The 22,119-nt window shown below is 38.3% G+C and overlaps 1 protein-coding gene across 3 annotated transcripts in view; it reads left to right on the top strand.

Annotated features, from left to right (window-relative positions):
- Positions 1 to 22,119, top strand: part of MGAT5 (alpha-1,6-mannosylglycoprotein 6-beta-N-acetylglucosaminyltransferase) — a 116,112-nt gene that overhangs the window by 66,018 nt on the left and 27,975 nt on the right. For all 3 annotated transcript variants that reach the window (XM_084524261.1, XM_084524262.1, XM_084524263.1), the window contains 6 exons: positions 7,073 to 7,144; positions 8,261 to 8,422; positions 10,172 to 10,341; positions 11,243 to 11,377; positions 17,426 to 17,559; positions 21,037 to 21,170. In XM_084524261.1, the coding sequence (XP_084380387.1) occupies positions 7,073 to 7,144; positions 8,261 to 8,422; positions 10,172 to 10,341; positions 11,243 to 11,377; positions 17,426 to 17,559; positions 21,037 to 21,170 (807 nt within the window). The remainder of the gene's footprint in view (positions 1 to 7,072; positions 7,145 to 8,260; positions 8,423 to 10,171; positions 10,342 to 11,242; positions 11,378 to 17,425; positions 17,560 to 21,036; positions 21,171 to 22,119) is intronic.

The raw sequence follows: 22,119 nt of genomic DNA, 5'->3' as shown, positions 1-22,119 counted from the left end.
CTTCAAACCAGCTGCCTTGCTGGAGGCACCAGGTCACTCCTGGTGGACAATGCACAACTGTGCAGTACTCTAGTTGTGCTGGAGCCTTTGAAAGACTGGAGGAGAAACAAATGTCCTGAATAGCAAAACCAGACTTGTGTTTTCTGGAAAGAAAGAGCAAGGCAGGGATTAGAAATGGCAAAAGTTGAAAAGGAAGTTAAGCTAACTAAGATTTCTGAATAATTGCAGCATGATTTCCTTTTAACTGTGATATAAACTTACCCATTGAGAAGAGGTCTCCCTTCTAACCTTATTTAGTTATGAAAAAAGCCAGTTGGTTAACACTATGTCATTGCCACACTGGTTGATGGTTAGCATTGCTTCTGGTGAGAAATGTGTCAGATTGAATTTCTGGACAGTACAAGAACATGCTTCACTGCAAAATGTCAGTTTGCAGCTTATGAATTTAACTTGAATAAATATCTTCTAAAAAATAAATTTGGCACAGTTTCCCAGCTTAATAACAACAAAAGGTGGAGGGATCTTATTGCTCCTTTCCTTCATTTAGACATTTGTGTCCTCAGAGGACTGCCTGCCACCCAGGAGCAGGACTGCTACTGTGCCTGCTGGTCAGCCGGTGGCTGTGGTGCAAGTTCCTGCAGCCCAGGGAAGCTCTCTCTGTTTTGCTCTTTTGTGCTCCCTTGAGATTTGAGGCAGGAGCTGGGCAGCTATCATGAGGATTCCAGGTTTGGATCCCAAACTCACCTTTCAGGTGCAAGTGCAGTGTTTGGTGTTCTTTTTCAAAGTGGATCCAACACTTCAAAAGACTAAAAAGCTGTTTCAGCAACCAGTCTTTGAAACTTCTGTAGCTTTTGTGTTTCCTAGTATACCACTGGAGAGAATTCTTAATTTTAGCTCTCTAGACTTCATAGAACCAATGCTTTTTTTTTTTTTTTTTTTACAGTAATATTATTCTTTATGCTGTGAAGGGGTGGAGCAGAACAATACAGACCAAAGGTGATTTTCAATGTGGACTTGTTCCCAGAATGCAGGCTGTAGTCTAAGGCGTATTTTAGTGAAATAGTGAAAACATCTGGTAATTACAGTTATGCAGGTTCCTTAAATCCTTGTGGTTTTGCTAGTTTACTGCAGTTTGCTAGCTTCTGTGTGGAAGTCCCATTTCCCCAACTGCTGCTGCATGTGTTAGATAATCTCTAACAATGAGGTGAGTTAGCGATTTCCACTTCTTCAGTGTAACGTAACATTACACCAACTTCCTTAAATACTAAAGCATTACTTAAAAAAAAAAAAAGACTAAAATAGAAAAAAAAAAAAAGACTAAAATAGCATTCTTGTCTGAAATGTAAATTAGCAAAAAGCTTGAACTGAACTTCTGCAGTTCCTAAGAAATTGAAATGCTGATGATATTCAGTACTTTGTCCCCAAATCAGCCTGGATTTGGGAGATTGGAGCTCAGCTATCTTTTCTACCTTGGACACTTTTTTAAAAAAGGATTATTATTTTTGTCTTGTTGGAGGATGCCAGTGTAAGACAGGGATAAAATTGAGCACACGTTACTGAAGCTAGATAAGAGACTGTTTGGGATTGCCTGTGGAAACAAACTCCCAACACTACCTGCATGTGCTTCTCAGTTTCACTGAACAAGCTGGCAGTCATCTTACACACCACAGCTTTTGTCCCATCTTCAAAATGATTATGTATCACTGAGCAAATGCTAAACAAAATGTAGATGTTACGGCTTCTGGAGGAGAAGAGAAAGTCACCTTCCCAAAGGTAGCATTTCATTTGTCTCAAATGCCTAAATGGGTTTTCTAAGTGAACATTGAGTTATCTTCTCTGCCTACCTGCGTACTGTCCAATAAATTTCAAGATGCAGTTTTTCACCACGTACTGCAGCGTTGTTTGTTTCCTGCTCTTATTGACAGAAGATTGTTAATAGCAGCGCTTCGCCGTGGATTGAATTACACTGAGCAATAACTCCGCTCACCCAAAGTGCAAACGCACTTTAGTTTCCCCGTAGACGTGCTGCACCTTTCCTTCAGAAGAGTCCAAAATGAAGTTACTGCCAGGTGTTCAGCGAGTATCCTTCAGCTCCTGCTTTGTCCAACTCCCACTAGTGCTCTCTGTGAAAATATAAAGGACCTCCTGAAGCTGGGGATGTGGAGAGCCTCTGGCAGAGTACACTTGCATTCAGTTTGGAAATGCTCAGAGTGGCCTGTGCTACAGACGCTTGCCAGCTTTTTAGGAGTGTAATCAAGGTCCTTGCTCTGTAATATAGCTGAGCACTGCAAGCCTGACATCTCCTCAGTTTCAGTGTATTTCCGAGGAAGAATTATTGGAACAGATGAAAGCTGCAAAGCCTCTGAGATACTTTTCTGATTGCCTAGGTTTGTTTGGGGTTTGTTTTGTTCTTTTTTTCATGTTAACTCTATAGTTCAGTTTAAGCAGTTCAGAGCACTTTCCACTAATATCAGGAACTGTGTAGCAATTTGGGGCTTCTAAAGTAGCCTGTAACCCAACCTTACAGAGGTTGGGTTACAACCAATGTACAACCTACATATGCTGTAGACAGCGCTCTGTCTACTGTGATTCAGAACCAGGCAGGAAAGGATAGGCTTCTCAGGTGGACTTAGTCTCTTGAGCATGATCAAAGGCTACCCAGTGCATTTGATTTGCATTGAATTCAATGCTAGTTACAGGAGGCACAGCTGTTCTTAGTCAGAAATATGACAGGAGAAGATAAATATAGTCTGCTCTGAAAAACAGTTTAGCATTTGTATCACTCATCCAAAAAATGGGCAGTCTTCAAATCTGCACTTGCTGCTTCCCAACAATCTCCTGTAACTGCTGTTCTGGGCTTTATCACATCCTTCCTGCCCAATCATGCAGAACAGCAGAGCACTCAGTTGCTATGGTGAGAAGAAGCTAGAGGAAGAACCGATGCTAACCCAGGGAGAGTAAGGCTGTCCTGGAAGGCACAGAGAGAAGTCCCAGTTCCTTCTTCAGGGATTAGTTTATGTATTTTTTTTTTTCTTAAATGATCAAGTAAAATGCATAAACAAGTTGAAAGGCAAGATCTGAACAAATACTGCTGCCCTCCTTCCTTTTGTTCAGACTTGTGGCTTTTGGCCATGTGGTTATCTGTAGCTAAACAAACACAAAGCTGCAGTGTTTGTACATTTCTGACAGATTTCATCTAGACACGCTTTAGTGATAAAGTAATCATTTGTCATCGTTTCCCATGACAAGGAAAACATCTGTAACAGCAAGCAACAATACCATGTTTGTAACTCCATACTGCAGCCTTATGCACATTCTGTGTAGTCTTGCTATTTATAATCATGTATATGTGTGTATGTATGTGTATCCACATGGATTTTTTCTGTTGTATCTGCCACATGATCATAAAGATTGCTGGCCCAGGACAAGGTACACTTCTGTGCTGTTGCATTTCCTGCACACTTTTTTTCATTAGTTAGGTGGTACAGTCTAAAATTAACCAAGGCAGTATTTTTTTTCATGTCCCACTGCAGCAGCTTCCAGAAGATGTTTTGCAACACAAGTCCTTAATTCAACCCCTTATGTTCCCCAGCACGTTGCTGTCTCATCCCTCATAGCTTCAACAAAAGCTGATGGGTCCCATAGGAAAACTTCTTCTGGGCACCGTGAGAGCAATGGGAGAGAAGGAAGCTCCAAGCATCAGGTCTTTTCCCTGAGCAGGCATTGCTGTTGGTGCTTGGCTATAAGACTAAGGAGATTAAAGGCCTTCACTCAAACCAATCTGAATGGTTTTCATCCACATTTATAGTTGGAGGTTGCTGCTCCAAGAGGTAAAACACAATTTCTGAGAGATCATTTCATAGTCACTGAAATGCGGAAGGATGCTCAGAGCACCTCCCTTTGTTTTCAGAGAAGTTGGCTTGGCAGTGGTTACTGGGCTGAAGCTGAGACGAGCAACTGTGGGGCTTGCGCAGAACTGCTGAGCACAGTGACTGTCTGCTCCAGACCGTATTTGGTCACACAAGGCAACCAAGGAAATTACTGAACCCTTTGAGGTTTCATTTTGAGTGAGAGGAATCCTTGTGCTATTCTCTGTGAACCCTGGGCAACCTGTGCCAGTGCCCCACCAACCTTCAAGAACATCTTCCTAATGTTTGATCTAAATCTCCCCTCTTTCAATTCAAAGTCATTACCCTTTGTCCCATCACTACATCCCTGACAAAGAGTCCCTCCCCAGCTTTCCTGGAGGCCCCTGCAGGTACTGGAAGGCTGCTGCCATCCAAAACCATGGCTAACCGGAGGCTTTTTACTTGAAATGCATAGGAAAATACAATCGTTGTGTTTCCTGAGGAAAGCTGCAATTAAAATTTAGCAGCCTGATAGTTCTTGTGTAGGTAACATCACATCAACAGGCTGTTACATTCTGCAGTCGAAGCCTGTCAGTGCTATTGTTTCCCTTTCCAGTAACTTGACAAAGCCTCTCAAGTTTTAGATAACTTGTGTAGTTGCCTAGGCTGAAATCCCTCTCTGCTGCCGAAGAGCATAAATCATTGATCATCTGTTGCTCGCGCTGAGCAGGGAAGCAAGAACCTGAAACAGAGAAATCTCTCTGTTCCCCCTGAAAACCTCGTCTTCGTTAGAAGTGTGATATTTCTTGTGTGATAGGCACCTTTTTATAAGCACAGGTATTACAGCGTGCGTGGGCTTCTCTACTATAGCTTTTCACTGCTGCTTTCTTCATTCTGTGTCTGTGATGGTATCGCCGTGTTCTGAAAGTAACTTCTGAGTAAGCTGCAGTGTGTGTGTTGAGCCCTGCCGTGGCTCTGATCACCTTCTGATTTTCCTCTCACTTTCTCTTTGAACCGCTATGTCGTAATTCCAGTTCTTACTTTAATTGCCTGCAAAATTCACGTTTGTTTTGATCAACACAACAGCATTTTGGCTGTTTTGGTCATCATAATGTTTTCTTCCTGGAGGCGTGTGTGCCTCTGCTGGTTATTGCTCAAAACTACCTGAAATTCACTGCTAGGTTACACCTGGCTTGGTGAGTGTGTCAGTTGTGCTTTGCTTCTCCAACCCCACTTCCCCACGAGTCAGTAGATTAAGTTAATACAGTGATTATCTTCTTTCCCCTCCTCCTGTACATCACATTTTTAGTCTTCAACTTTGCTTTCCGCGTGCTCCTGTTCATTATTATCCCACATCTAACAGCTCTCACTTTGTGAGCCACTGGCTTAGCAAAATGTGCAAATCCTCTCCTTTTTCTGTAAGAGAATGCCTCTGCGTTCTTCCTACTGCATTTACCACTCCTGAAAATAACGAGACAACCAGAATGCTTCGAAGAGTATGTGTTTAAAAATCTTCTGGTGAGCCAAGTTATGTTTTTTTTGTAGTTGTTTTTTTTGTTACTGTTTTCAAACGAAAAGAGGAATTGACTAAACGCCAATATGGAAAAAATGAATGCTAGACCAGTTGTGATATATCCTTGAGTCTACTCCTGCAACGTTCATCCCTGAGCTGAAATGCAGCATTTTGATTTAGGTTAGAAGGAAAATGGAATATTACTAAAAGCACAAAGGTACTGTATTGTTCAGCATGATGCCCCATGGTGCGGGACGTCCCTTTGGGCAGCCTGGGCCAGCTGTCCTGGCTGTGTCCCTTCCCAGCCCCTGGCTGGCAGGGCAGCCCCAGGAGCTGAGCAGTCCTTGGCTCTGGGTGAGCCCTGCTCTGCAGCAGCTGAAACACCGCTGTGTTATCACTGCTATTTTCATCAAAAAGTCAAAACACAGCACTGGGTGAGCCTCTGTGAAGAAAATTAACTCTGTCCCAGACAAAGCCATGGCAGGAGAAGAGAGAAATTGAGACTGTGTACAGTTTTTAATACAACTGTTTTCTAGTAGCGATTCCACAGCTAAAGTTAGGACTGTTAATTGCTACAATTTCTAGTATCCTTCCAGAGCTGGAGATGATGAATAATCAGGTATTTCAAACAAGGTTGTTCATGTCGTGGCTTTCAAACATTGCATTAAGTATGTTGGGTAGATGAATTCATAGCATTCAAATTAAGGCTTTTATATAATTTGTCAAAGAAAACTACGCTCGATACATTTCTTTTTTTTAATGAGGTTGTGATATTTGCTAATTTATTATTTTCATGTGGTTGGTTTTCTAGGCAATCATTCAGTCTTAAGGTATCAATCTCTAATGCTTCAGGCTTACAGGTCTGTGACTGGAGGGACCCTCCCTTTTTGCAATACAGTTCTGTTCCTGTTGTGCTTTCGTGGTTTGCCTCCAACAGTGAAATTCCTTCACAACACTGAATGGGCTGATTATTTGATGTGGGTTGTACAGATTCCACAGAACAAGTGAGATTCCTATGGAAAGCGCAGGCAGTTTCAGTGACTTGTGCCCATTTGCTGTTTCTTCCCTACCTACTAGCCGTTGTTTTTCTAGTAGACAGTGGTAGTACTGTATTTGCATGGATTGTTTCTCTCAGAATTATGGCTACTAGTACTTGCGGATACCGTTACCTAAGTTAAAATCCTATTACTTATCAAATAAGATTTTTTGGTGAAGTCATCTTTCTTTCAATTTTTTGTCTAGATTTCTACAAGGTAGAATTCTGATCCTTGTTTTTTGATCCTTGTTTTTTCTCAGTCTTTTTATAGAGATATCCTAGGCAGATGGGAAATGTGTATATATAGAATACATATTTTGTAAGGTCTAGAAGCACAGAAAACTCAGTGCTTTTTGAAAATAATTTAGGACCTGCTCAGAAAAAGCATTTAGCAGCTGACCTCTGACTTGAAAGGGTTTTCTGTTATGTATTCATTATCATGAATGAATATCTAAATGCTACTTTTAGTTGCAAATTTGCAAGGTTAAAGTAGAATTGAATTGCAAAAAGTCTTCTTAAGCTTCTCTTAGAAGGCAGGTTTTGCCATGCAGTGACTTACTAATCAGCTGATGTTGTATTCAAACCATAGGAAAGTGGAACATAAAGGCAGTCAGAGTTTGGTAGAGGAGCTGAAAGTAAAATAGAATTGTTTGTTTTAATTTGATTGTTTTGCAGGTTGAAAATTGGTGTCCTCGTTTACCTTGGAGAGCAAAAAATCCTAATGAAGAAACCGATCAAAAAACAGTGGTAAGAAAAACATTAAAACATGGGTGTTCAGTAATTGTTCACTCAAAAGACCCTGGAAGCCTGTGCCACATAAATGCTAGTAAGACTAGAATTTACTATTGTTATTCCTCAGCTCCTCAAAACTGAAGGGCAGCTTCCTTGACTGTGTATATGTAGCTCGTCACATATTTTCTCAAGTCATACTGCAGTCTTGGTGGCAGATTTCCACTAAAAACATTCAAGTGTTCTAGTTTATGTAGCGTTGTACACAGATACTGAGAAAATTTGCAAAGCTATAGACTGTTCCCCAGTATTAAGTGACCATATGTGAAACTATCTATTTTTATTATCCCATAAATCTGGGCTTTATATAAAACAATGCTGTAACAGAAGAGGCCTATGTACATTTCAGGTTTGTAAGGTTTTGATTTTTTCCTTGAGAAATAACTCAGTATGCAGTAGAGTTTTTAAACTGTTACAGCCTAATTATGTAGCACTTAGGTATTTTAAGATAATTATTGGGCTGCAAATGAACATCACCTATAGAATTTTGGTGTAGAATGTCATACTTTGTAAAACCAATTGTTTTGCATCAGTCTGGCTTTCAAATGAATATTTCTTTTTAAAGGAATACTGTAGCAATGTTTCTGCCTTAATGTTATTGTAAGAGCCTTCCTTGTATTTTGAAGATTCATGATGATATCTGAATCCTCAGTGTAATTGTCTGAATTTATATTGTGTCCTAGAGATACTTTTAGCCTCCTTTGCAAACACATGAACAAAACTAAATCTTGTACTGCAGAAATAAATACACGGTGAAACGTTGCAAATATACTCCAGTGCTAATAAGTACTACTAGCAAAAATAACCGTAATTTATATGGCTTAGAAATGTCCATTTAAATGGACATGGGAGGAGCCCAATTCCCACCTTGCTACAACCTCTTCTAAGGTAATTGCAAAGTAAAATCTTGACTTTAGCATAAGAAGCATTATCCTTTTTTGTTTGCTTTTATTTATTATTTTTTTTTTACACCAAATAATGTAAAGAACAATTCATGTTTGTGTAGTTTCGTCACTTCTGAAAGGTACACACAATAACATTGTCTTTTTGTTTGTTTTAATGACTTAATTGAAGGCTGAAATTCGTATCAACTTTGATCCTCTCTACAAAATGATGTCAAGGCATGAGGAATTCAGGTGGATGATGTTACGCATCAGACGAATGGCTGATACCTGGATTGAAGCAATTAAATCACTTGCAGAAAAGCAAAATTTGGAGAAGAGAAAACGAAAGAAGGTAAGTTAAAACATTTTTTTAGCACTTGCCACTTGCAAACATTTGCCTTACTTAAGCTAAATTTTCCAAAAGTAACTTTGGAGCAGGAATACCAAATATGAGTAAAAGGCTCATGTTCGTACATTTGTCTCTTTTCAATGAGTATTTTTTTGTTTGGAATTATTTGTAAAATGGATTTGTGTTTGTATACATCCAGTAAGTCAGTCTTTGAATAAGTTTTTTAACATCTTTAATTTTGGATAAAAGAGAAGTTATGCAGAAGGTTTTAAAGAAATGAACTATAAATTTACCACAGACTGATTACACTGGAATGTTTTACATAGTTGTAGAAAACAACAGTTGTGTATTTCCTTTGTCCACAACTAAAATCTTACGTGGCATCTTTCTGGTTTGGGTTGGAGTGGGCTTGAAGTTGATCACAACTTTCAATCAGATCTCTTTTGACTTGTAGTGAGTCCAGGTTAAAGTCTGTGAGACTCTTGAAATCAAAAAGTCTATTTTATTTGAATTATTTTTTTTAATTACTTCAATTAGTTAAGATAAAGCTGAAGCTCTTAAACACAGAAATTTCTCTTCCTGCCTTGTGCTTAATGGAGCCAAACCTGAGTGACAGTCAGAGTTGTGTTCCTGTCCCCTCAGAAGGCTGCCTGTCTGTGGCTCTGCTTCTTGCTTGCGATCCTCAGTCCCTGCAGGAGACCTGGGCTCCATATTGTGGCTCTCACGTTTGTCACTTACCACAGTCCTTGTGGAGGCTCACTCTCTGTCAAGGAGCAACGCTTTTCTTTCAAGCAGCAGTGCAGCCTGTTTTATTAAAGAAATGTAACATCTGAGAATACAGAAACTCAGAAATAAACAAAAGCAGCACTGTCCTGTACAGGCAGTTTTGATGGGATGCTCTAGTGCTTATTCTTTGCTTTTAAAAGTCCTTTAAGGTCTTTTTTAAGACCTTTTTTAAGGTCTGCAAACATATGGTGATTTCATTTTAATGTGTCCAGTTCTCTTCTGGGAGCAGAGATTAGAACAAGATGTTTTTATGAATGCTGCTTCTTTTTTAAAGAGTGAAGGATAAGGTTTTGGTGTTTGGGGTTTATGTTTGGCACTATATGTATCAACACTCAACGAGTAGTCCAGATGTGTAGCGAAGTGTTTGAACTCAGCTGTTGTGCTCCATTAGAAAGGCAAGCACAGATTTCAAGGAACTTTAGAGAAAACTCTCCTCCAGTGGCAGTGCAGAAAAAAGGTTGATAAAGCATCCTGTCATTCTTATGCAATCTTTCCAAGTTCCTTAATGGCTCATCCAAAAGAACATACCCTTCCTGGACCGAACTGTCCTGTTGCATAAGCAAGAATATCCTACTTGAGAATATAAGTGGTTATTCAAACAAAAGAAATTAATGTGAACCACAACTTACTTTCTGTGCAGAATTACATGTTGTTTTGTGAATAACACTGATTTAAGCGTTTTGTAACTGATCTGCTGGCATATCGTAGTGCAAAAGAATAAAGTAACATTCTTACAATTACTGTTCCAGAGATCTATTACAGAATTAAATTATTTACAGGGTCTCCAATTAGGGTGGAGGTGTTAGGTTGTTGTTGTTGTTGATTGTTGTTCTTGTGTGTTTGGCTTCATTGTTTGGTTGGGTTTTTGTGTGTGTCCATAGTGGCAATTTAAGAGAGAGAAAATGCTGTGAAGTATGCTAGTTACATGTTTAATGTTGGTAACTAACATACAACTTTTCTTTTCAGATTCTTGTTCATCTGGGGCTTTTGACGAAAGAATCTGGATTCAAGATTGCTGAGAATGCATTTAGTGGTGGCCCACTTGGTGAATTAGTCCAGTGGAGTGATTTAATTACATCTCTCTACTTACTGGGCCATGACATCAGGATTTCAGCTTCTCTGGCAGAGCTCAAGGAGTAAGGAGATTACTTTCAATTTTGAAACTGGAATACAAAAAAAATAATAAAAATCGGAAATTGTAAACTCCTGAAGCTTCTATTAACAAAGTGTATAATTTCTTGAAGCATAAAATGAAAGTGATAATTCACTAAACAGACAATAAGATTATTTTCATGAGCTAAATATGTGCTATAAAAGGATAATGTGTTTTCATTGTAGCTTCAGGCTCATGAGACTTCATAAATGAATGCTGTAAAATTCAGACTAAGCAGCTTATTCTTTAACATTCCAGGTGCTTTAACCAGCTGCAGTAAGAAGTTTTACAGATTATCCTAATTCTGTGTCCTCTTCTTCAGTTTTTACTATTCTTCACTCAGTATCTGATTTTAAAATAGAGGTTTTAATCCTTTAAACAGATTACTTTTGATGTAGTTAATTGCTTATGTTAGGTCACATTGCTGCCTCACTCATCTTTGTCTTGCTTTGCATGAGACGTTCAGCATTAGGCATAATACAGCTATTTTAAGGTTGGGAACATGCACCTTTTCCGTAGCTTTCATTTTTTTTATAACATGACAGCATCATTTTGTAGAGAGCTCTTATTCCATCAAGCTGCCAATAGAAGAAATTATTTCCAATCATTTCAGAACACTATTTTTAAACATTCAGATCATATTATTATTTTTTTTTAAGTGGATGGGATTTTTAGTGAAATTAGCTCTTTACTGATACATATGCAGCTCTTTAATAAATGCTGAGGATCTTTAGCATTTGAATGTTTTTACATAGTTACTGATTTGGAAGAGATAAAACTAAGGCTTGTGTGAAAAGGTGAATTATTGGTATAAGTAATATAGCATGAATTTCAAGGTTGATCTGAAAGTAATACTTTTCCACGTTCCTTCTTTTTCCATTTAGGATTATGAAGAAGGTTGTAGGTAACAGATCTGGCTGTCCTACCCAGGGAGATAAAGTTGTAGAACTCATTTACATTGATATTGTGGGACTCACTCAGTTTAAGAAAACCCTTGGTCCATCGTGGGTACATTACCAGTGAGTATAATATTTATTTGACCTCTAAACTGCTTTGTTGAAGAGCTTTTGTGGAATACCATGTAAAAATACTAAAGTGGGTACGCTTACGTGAATTGGAATTTATTTAAAAGTAAAAATACAGTTCTCTGTTGTCCTTCATTCCTAAGAATAAAGCAATTGTTACCTGTTTGTTGCATACCAGATGTAAGGCCCTCCCCACGCACGTATGGAATACTTGTTGTAGATCGAAGCATTTTTAATCTTAATGAATTATATTGCTGAGTCATCATCTTTGTCTTTTCTTCATCCCCTCTCCCAAGTTTTGTTCTTCCCATCTATTTGTAAATTAATAGATGGGCTGAAAGATTATGGAACTTTGCTGTTGAGTTGGAGCAGAACACGCATGTTTTGCTTGTCTGTGTTTGTCTCCATACTGGATTGATGGTTGTGGGGATTTATCTATTTAAATTTTATTGTTTAACAACAATGTCATATTTTCTGTCCCATCCCTAAAAATGCTGGGGGCAGAATTGTCTTCACTAGTAATTCTAAAGAATAAATCTGCTGTTAACTGCAGTTGCTGTTGCTTCTGTAATCTATAAGCATTTTTCCATTAAGGATGGAAGATGGTTGTCACAAGAAATTACTTGGAATGGCCTTCTTATTGTCTGCGGTTTTAGAACCAGATTTCTTTTTATCAATATGTTTAAATGAGCAAGCCTCACACATGTTGCATTAATATAGATCAGCATGAAATAAAACCAAATCTAAATCACTGACTTTGATTTATTTTTTTTAGACCTAATCAAATTAGCTGTATTTCATGATCTGTAAAGTCCAGTAAATCTTAGCTGAGGGAAGAAATTGAAAGGTTCTCTGAAGGCAGAAGAATTGTGTTTTTTCCTACTTCAGGATTTGCTAGAACATTGCATCTTTTCAGCATAATTTTAAATAAAAGTACTGTGATTAGCGTCGCATATTAGATTACTCTTAATCTCTTTTTTAAAGTAGAGGAGTAAACAGATACTTGGGTTTTTAGGAGCCTGCTAATAAAGCTAATCCCATTTTCCACTGAGTTAGAGTTGGCTGTCTGTCTGCCAGATGCAATTGTCATTAGGCGATCACATATGGTATTGTGGTCAGGATAGAAAACCAGGCTTAGGAAATGGTAACCAAAAGGGAAGAAGCGTTTTAAATTTCTACTTGGCATATTCTGTAGCAAAGATGGTGGAAATGCAGCATGACATTGAGTTTATTAGATCAGCTCTTCAATTTTTCTTGCTTGTTTCATGAATCATTAAATCTTAAGCTGCCAATCTGTTTTTCATTGATTCCTAATTTGTAGTAATGACTGACTTTTTTTTTGTTTAAGGAGAGAAGAATTAAATTTCACTGTAAATACATACGTTAGGCAGTATGAGATGTTTTTTAGCTGTGCTTTTGAGGAAGAAAAAATATCACTAGTTCTCTTCCACAGCCAGCATTGTGTATCTGGGGATTGAACAGGACCTCATCAGGTGTATACTGTTGCAGATCAGGTGTATTTATCTTTCTTGAGAGATTTTTGCCTAGTCTCTTAGAGAAGACTCCAAAAGACAGCAACAGTATTTCATACCTTAAAGAGAAGTTTAATAGTATCTTTCTTGGCTTGATATCTTGCAAACTGCATGTTCCTGCTTATCCCCCATGGTTTCAGAAAATAAATTACTTCCTCCCTCTCTCTGCCAGCTTGTAGAATATCTTATGTACTGTGCTTGCTTCAATTTGCCTTCTCTCCCCTGCCCCACATAAATAAATAAATTCAGAGGTTTGGATCACTCCTTATAATTCAGGTTTTCATTGCATTTTTTTGGGATCTCTGTAGTTACTTGATACTGTTCTTCAAGGTCAGTGTAGAAAACAGGGTCCAGAGTCCAGCAGAGACCATCAGAGAAGAAGAATTAATTCTTAGTTTCAAGCAAGCTGTCTCCTGTTAAATGATCCTGTTGCAACCTTTTTTCTTTCAGCATCATGAGTTACCTCATAAAGTTTGTCATAATAATATTTTTAAGTTAAGAAAGTAAGCCTGGTATAAAAGATGATATTTACGTATTCTTGTTGAATGCATTCCAGTAAAACAAAAGCATTATCACCTATAAAGCTGCCTCGTAGGCCTTGTTCTTCACAAACTTCTCTTCCTCACTCATTAGTATCTAATGTCAGCAGGAAAGATTTTTTTGTCTTGAAAGAGGTGTCCTGTTTTACGCCATGTAGTTCAGCAGATGTGTGCTGGTCAGCTTGGTCTTGTGTGCAGACCAGACTCAAATACAAATAAAATGTGTTTATTCACTTTGAAGTAGAGCAGTAGAATAAACCTGTGCCTTCAGAACAGGCTCTTCATAAGAGCGCAGTATGTAATCTTTGAGTGAACTTGAGCCCCGAGGAAAGTTTTGGCTGTCTCAAATCAGGTTTCTAGGACTGGTAGCTCACAAGAATGACCTGCTGTGAGAGGTGAGTGCTTCTCAGCAGCTGGAATACTGCATTGTACTTCTGAGGTCTGTAGCACCAGTGACTCCTGATAGTATGTGCTTTATCTGGGGTATAACTGTGCTACAAATAGCAGGAATACATCAAAACAGATTTCATTTGTTCCGAGCACCGTATTGTCAAGCAGAATGCCTGGACAAGCTGCATTTTTCTTTTCTGAAGTTTGGGTATTTGAACGCAGTTCACATGCGATGAAGCAACATAAAAATTAGTGGCTTAATATAGACTGAGGGGTGCAGCTCATTGCTTTTCTTGTCACCCGCGTCCTCTGTACAGCGCAGATGAATCTGGTATTTTTTCATTTTTCTACAGCCTCTCTAGCAATGACTCATTCCCATATGCCTAAAATCTAACTGGCTTTATTCTTGAAACAAATGAACATGACAGGTATCCTGCAAAATGAGCAACATTCCCGCTGTTTACGTGTTTTCTAGAATACGTCTGTTTTAGGAGGGATATTTTCTGACTAAGTTCTTACATTTTGAATTTAAGTAGTGAGGGGCCTGAAAAAATACGTGCGTCTGCAGAGCTTGCTGTAGGCAGACGTGAGCTTGGCTGGGCATGAGCCAAAGCAGTCTGGAGTCTGTGTATGTGTGCGGGCATGTTGCTGTGCCTGAGCTCAGTGCACCTACAGAGCTTCTGCACCAGAACTGCTTGGGTTTTGACCGGCTTGCTCCCAGGAAAATGTCTGCTGTCTGTCTGCAGCCACGTGCCCTTCATTTAGCAGTGCCTGCTGGCGTAGGTGTTAGCTGCTGACAGTGATGGGTGCTGCTGGACAGCACTGCTCACCCAGACAGAGAGGATGTACAAGGAGGGAACAACTATAACCTCAGGTGGGAGAATGACCTGAATAAATATGTATGAATACTTCCACCAGGGCAGCCCAGTTCAGATTGTGCGAATGCCCAATATTTATGGAAAAACGCTAACTTGAAAAATGGTGATAATTCTGGGTTACTTTTGTCCTTTTTTTTGTAAACACAACATTTGTCACTTCTAATATATCAGAAGAAAGAAAACATCGATGTGGTTGTTTCCATAGGCAATTTGCTACCCACCGATCCTTGTTTTAGAAGAACTGTTCTATGGTTTGTGGAAATCTTTTTGAGATGGGAAGAGTGCTTTCTGGTACACTGTGTGAAATATTCAGTGGTGCCACACTAGTGTGTCAAAGGACAGCGCTCTGTTCTATGGGGGTGATGTACCCCTTGTTTTCTCTTCTTTGGGTGTGAGAGAGATTTCAGACATAGTTTATTTTAAATACTGCCAGCTTCAGTGAGTTACAAATACACATATAATCACTAGTTTTCAGTAGTTCCGTTAGCTTCATAAAATTAGAAAGAAAAAGTTCAGTTCCTCATTTTAAAAAGGAGATGGGTCCGTTTCATTTTTACTTTAACATCTCGTGAATCAACCAACTGTGTCAATGAATAGGCAAATCAGTCTCACACCAGTTCCTTCTGCTGTGATCTCTTCCTGTCTTCCTGACTTTCTTCATGCCCTAATACTATAAACACAGGTTTCGTTTTCCCTGCTTCACTTACTTTCCATTGCATCATATTTCCTGTACTTCTGCTTCAGAGCCCTGTGTAAGTTGGACTTAGTGACACCATATCACTCTAAATAATTGGTGCTAACATACCTTACACCTGAATACAGAAAAACGAGAGGAAATGAAGCACATTGAGACGTTTGCATGCACTGCAGTGCTCCTTAAACGTATGATTTGACAGACTCCAGTAGTGCTGCAGGTTTTCAGTAGCTTTCACCCATTTTCTTATTCCCCTGCATTCCTGTACCTGGCCAAAAGCTGTACATTTGCTAAGAATTCTGTTTTAAGGCCTGCCAAGAAGTAAGAGGGCTTTTATTACTCAGTGATTCATCAGTGCAGAAGTTGTTTTGGTCTTGCTAGAGTATTTTGTATGATGCAGAGATAATTGCTACTGTTATAAAATATTGTCATTGAGAACAGTTGACATAAAACACTGCACAGAAACGGATCTGTCAGCTTTGTTGTTTGGTGAATCACAATGTGTTGTATCTTTTGACTTTCTTTTTTTGCTTGAAAGATCTCTATGAAGATTTAAAAACAAAGTAAATTTGCCCCTTTTGTACTCTGAAATACAAAGGTGGCATTTCATTTTGTTTTATTTGGTTTTGTTGTTGTTTTTTTTTTCTTTTTCACAATTTAATGAATACTTCAGTGAAAAGAGTAACATGTAAGTATGTAAGTGTGGTTTGGGGACTAAGTTTTTTCACTTTTTAATGCTGAACTATATTTGGAGCTAAGTTCTGTTACCTGTTGAAGCCAAGAACTTGATGTTTTACCAATGAGAATGTGTATGGGCTTGAGGCATGGGAAACTTTTTGAAGAGTGAGAAATACAGGCATTTTTTAAAGGCACTTTTACCAGCTACCGATATTCTGTGCCACCTCTGAGGTTGTGTTTCTTTCTTAGTGACAAAGTGTGTCGTGATAAGAGTTGATGTCTTTACATCACAACCCAACGTGGCACATGGCCCTGCACAGCCTGTATCAATCTTTTCCCCAGATTTTATTTGTGGAGGGCTGAAGAACAGAAGGGTCAGCAGCTTTAGAGCCAAGTAACACAATTCATTTGCAATAGAGCTAAAGGTCAGTGTGACCACTACAAATAAAGTTCCTGTCTAAGCCATATCAAAATTTTACAAGGCTGCATTTTGGAAACATAAATCCTTGAACCTGTATGCTAGAATATCCACCATCTTATATTGAGGGTGGGTTTTTTCAGCCTTTCATGTGCTGTGGATTCTTTTTAAAAATAACACGACTCATGACTGAAGTAGGTTTGTTTTTTGTTTTTTTTTTTTCAAGGAGTTAATAAGACTTTTCTGTAAAGAACTGAGTGTGAAACTCTTTTCCAGACTCCTTGTAATCCAATGCCAAGGTTTCTCTTAGTTGCAGACATTTGACTTTTGTATTATTTTTTCAAATGTCTCTAACAAACAGTTTTACAAACAAATGGCCTGTCTGACTGCAAGTCTGCAAATTAAACTGTCTTCAGGGCTTCTCCAGTAGGTCTAACTGACCCAAAAGTCAGAATCTGGAGACTAAATAGAGTTGTCTAAAGACAAAATTCTATTCTGCTCTGATCTTGGTATGTAGCCTTTGGCTGTTGCACTGGTTTTGTAGTAGTGGGTAAGAACATTAGGAAATAGATGAAGAATCCTCTCTTCTTCTGCCTAAATTCTACTTCAGAGCCCCAGGAATGTAGGTGACCGCAGCAGTGTTCCCATAAGCTGTACTTGGATGTTGAAGCATGAATTCATTTTCTGAGAACAAGGAAACCAAAACCAAGCTCCAGGGTTTCTATTTGAAAGTCTGAAATGTCCTTCAACTTGCTGATTGTAGTGCCTTTGAAATTGAAATATGCCTTCAGTTTATAAATCATTCACAGTTGCAAATACAAACAGAACACATCTTAATTATAACTGTGTACACATGCTTATATATATATATATGCTTGTGTACCTGCAGTAAGTCTTTATTTTTTTCTTTTAGGTGTATGCTAAGAGTTCTGGATTCATTTGGAACTGAACCAGAGTTTAACCATGCCCATTACGCTCAGTCTAAAGGCCACAAGACACCATGGGGAAAGTGGAACCTTAACCCCCAGCAGTTCTATACGATGTTCCGTAAGTATCCCTGGCTTTATAAAGAAGTTGGGGTTTTAAAAAGGAATGCTGTCATTGAGAAGAATTCTTGTATTATTTAAAATAAGTTCATGGCTTAATAAAATGCATGTAAAAGGGCAGAATCGTAAGTGTAGACTATGCAAATACTCTACCATACTGTCATACACAAAAAAAAAAAAAAAAAGCACAATAGCAAGGAAAATGATAGGGCATAGTATACCTATGTGGAAAGTGATGGCTGGCGTTTCCTTCAAAAAAATTTTGTCTCAATTTTTGGAGTGGATTTCTCACAAATTTTCACCAAACTTATCGTTACGTTGTGAGCATTTATCCTGAGAGGAACTGATTCTCACTTTTTTCCCAGCAGAGTACAAAGCTATTGGAAAACAAGTAGTAGATGTCAGTATTGTTATAAACATTTAAGGAATCTTTACATACTCCCCACCACCACCCCAGGAAAAGGAATTCTCTGTAAATTTTATCATGTTAAATGATTGCAGTGACCTATTCTAGCGCTAGTCTTTGACTTTATGAAACTCAGTTCTAGAATCAAAGGATCATTCTTTTGCATGCTGTAGTACTTTAAGTTTATCTCTGAAAAAAGCAGAAAGATTCACCACTGCCAGCTAGCTTGAAGGTATATGATGCTTAGGAAAGAGGAAGGTGCATGCTGTTACTTGCAGGAGCTTCTCAGCTCAAGTCCATAAGGAAGTCCTGGGCAGTGACCAGCCTGACCTCCGAAGTTTGCTGGTGATTCTTACCTGACACCAAGACCAGGGACGTATGCTTTTTTTTTTTTTTTTTTTTTTTTCAAATCAGACTCTTTAGTCACATCTTTCAAACTTTCCTGCTCTTCCAGCAGAAGTATGCATGCTGCTGTCTAGCTGACATGCTTTTGAATTCAGTTGCCTTTTAAAATCCTTTGAAGGGGCACATTTTGTCTGTTAACATTTACTGTGCAAGTTTTTTCCATTCCCAGTTATGTAGAATCAAGCAACCAAAGGCGTGGCGGGGAAATGGGACTTGGGAGTGGTTGCAGAGTTAGTGCCTGGACTTCAGTGAGCAGAGCTTGTTCCCTGTCCACATGACTTGCTAACATTTTTTGGTTTGTCATACATGGAAAATGAGCCAAAGGCCCAATTGTGCTGTATTTAAGTAGAACAGCTATTAGGAAATTTGATTGTGAGATCCTGCTTCAAGATAGCACCAAGGGTGACGGTGCACTTGAGGAAAGTAGTTGCATGACTACTTGTGGTACAGCTGTGTTTACTCCTCAATCCCACTCCAAGAAAGGCAGAAAAAAGTAAATCTTCCCTATAAGGAAGATGTTATCTGTTGCAGTACAGACTAATGTTACATTCTGTTGTTTGGAGCAGATCACTTCATAATAAATTTTCCAAAGAGTATGACTGTATTGAAACTCCAGTAGGTAACCATTTCTGGGTTTTAATACCAGCAATGACTGCTGTTTGGCTTTGCAGAGAAAGTGCTGAAGAGACTGCAAGCAAACTCATTCTGAAGCATGAGTGATTACAGTGCTATAGATTGTTCAAGGATTTTTCCTTTTTGTGCTAGGTGCTGAAGAATCAGCATGTTTGGATATCTAAAGTTTATTTTTGTATTTTGTCCTCTGCTGCAGAGAGAGCAGCATCTTTATTGGGTTATGATTGGAAGTGCATGTTATGAATCAGTAAAATTTTTACACCAGGTTGGAACCCTGGACACCTTCCCAAGATCCCCAGACTCTATTATGTTTTGAGAACTCTGATTATAAGGGCAAAAATTATTACTGAGCAAAAAGAAAGCCATATTCAAACCTGTGGCATATTACCAAATGCTTGAGCTTTCCAGAGGCGTGAACTTTTTTTCCCTTTTTATGTTCTTTTTAAAATCTTTTATGCAAAATAGCAGCATTGGTACTTCTTAAAACTGCATGGTCTTGCTTAAAAATCTGAGTGCTTTCTGTCAATGATATTTAAGGCCCTGAATTCCACCAGTTCTAAAACTTCAACAAAGGTTTATTTTTCAAGTGTGTACTGCCTTGCCTCTCTTTGAATGCGGTCTCTTATCCAAAAATACAAAAGGATAGAAAAATGCCCCTTTTCAGGAATATTTGCAACATGCCATTCACTGTGCTAAATGTTAAGGAGTCCTTGGGTTTAAGTGAGTGCCTAACGGTTGCTGAGATATTTTTCTGTGAAAGAATGATAATTGTCATTTGAAAGATTAAATATAACAATAAAGGGAACCATGTACTGCATATAGTTTCTGTTCTGTTGTGTTTTCCAATTTGCTGGGTTTGAGGAATCAAAAGTAAAGTGTCATAATAGCAATAGAATTTCTTTTTGTAGAACTTTGACTATGGGTTTAGCATTGTATGTTGTATGTCTGGGGTCTTTTTTTCCTCCATCTTTTCCTCCTTTTTTCCACCTTTTTCCACCTTTTCTTTGGCAAAGCGCACTTACTAACAAGTTGTCAACTTGAATTAACAGAATTTGAAAGGTGAGACTTGCAGAGGAGATCCTGGTTTCCATTAGAGTGTTGTTCTGTGTAGACATGCAAGGCTGTGCCACTTTTTAAATAGGTGCAATACCCCCATATATTGCAGTATTTTTATACAATAGGAATGAATTCTTACCTGAAGCTGTGAACACTGCAGTCCATCCATGCAATTAAACACATTTTCAGCAAACAAGCAAACAACTTAGCTGTAATGAGCCTACAGCTCTGTGCCTTTAAAGGAGGAGAGCGAGAGCAGTGCCTAGTATCGCTGGATGTCAGTGCTGAAAAAAGAACAATGGAGGCTAAAAACATAGGAAATTAAGACCAAATCCCATAACCTTTGCAATTAACACAACAGTTTTGATCATTTCAGTTGTTACTTTTCGATATTTTAACATAGATATATGTAGTGAATTAGGCAGTGAAATTTCTGTTCTGATTTACATGGTGTGACTTCGTAGGCTAATACCTAACACAGATACGTAATAGGCAGCAAGCTAGGTGGAGTGTTAGCTCTCCTAATATAAGAGATGAGCCCAGGAAATTCACAAAAATTTATCACATTGAGAAACATACAGCTTTGTTAACCAGCATAAACCCAGTGTTTTTTCCAAGTGTTGGTGTTGCGTCTCTGGGATTGTCAAGCTAGATTCCTTCTGGCTCTCTTATCTCTAATAGTAAAGTAAAGCTGAACACACAAAGAATCGTTATCATTGGCCTGGGTCCAGCTGCAGAGTTTCATTGCAGGAAATGAGCCAGAAAATAACTGCTTACTTCAGTAGACATATGCAGCAGGACTTAGTAAGAACTCTTCTCAATAATAAAGTAAGCAAATACATCTGTGTGAATGTGAAGAAAAGAGGTATGTGTTGTACATTGTGTTCCTTATACCTACTTTTATTTTTGTCAACGCTTATACTGTTGTAATGTTAATTAATGCTTTAAAATGTTTTGAATATTCTCCATTTCTTACAGCTCACACTCCAGACAACAGCTTCCTTGGATTTGTGGTAGAGCAGCATCTGAATTCCAGTGACATCAAACACATTAACGACATCAAAAGGCAAAATCAATCTCTCGTTTATGGCAAAGTGGATAACTTCTGGAAGGTAAGTTTTCCATACCTGATATGCTTGAGCAAATTTATTTTGATCAATGTAATAGTGCATAATTCTAAACTTAAGTATTCCTTTTCTATAAATCTGTTAAGTTCTTTTTCTGAAAATAATCAAAGAATTCAGTTGAACAATTTGAAGTCTTTCTGATGAACAAGATTGTATCAATCTAGAATGAGATGGATCATCTGTTATTTATGCACACTTTCATAGTATAATAAAGTTTTTATGGTCTTGATATCACAATAATTTTAGAAAATGCAGAAGCTATTACAAGTAATGTGAAATTGAAGGTGTCATAGACTTTGTAGACTTTAATCGTTTTCGTAAACAAATGTCTCGATGATTTATTTTAATATATCTACAAACAAAAATGTGCTGTATTTTGCGCTAGAAGCTGTGTTTCACTGAAAACCCTAGAAGTGTGAAATCTCATTTTATCTCCCTGTAATAATAGCAGATGTGTTTTTTTAATACTTCAATTGCTGCAATGTCTCTTCCATTTGCAGAGGAGAGCTCCAGAATAACAACACTGAGATTTGGTCGTATTTTCACCGAGTATCATATGTTGGACTGTTAAGCTCACAGTGCTCACTGCTTTTTGTCCACTGTCCTTTCCTGGAGCTTTTTTTTTCTAGGCTCATACACCTGGGAGTGTAAATTTTGTTCAGCTTTCAAAGAAAAAGGATTATTCCTTAATAACAGTATTTCTTTTTCACTCATGTCTGTGTGTCCATATTCCTGGTGTGCCTTAAGACCTTATATTTTAAGCTCCTTCTCAATTGAAAATGGAACTCATCAGTACGTGCTGTGTCATACATAGGACCAAATGATACAACAGTGTGAGAGCATCTGTTTCTCACATTTTCCTTCCTTTTCTCTTCCTTGGCATAAGAATGTCAGTCTTACACAGTTTTCTGACCCGTAGGACCAACATTGTCTG

Source organism: Aythya ferina (assembly GCF_964211825.1).
Source record: "Aythya ferina genome assembly, chromosome: 6".
NCBI classification, from domain to species: Eukaryota; Metazoa; Chordata; class Aves; order Anseriformes; family Anatidae; genus Aythya; species Aythya ferina.
The sequence above is the reverse complement of the archived record's forward strand: the minus strand, read 5'-3'. Positions and strand labels throughout refer to the sequence as shown.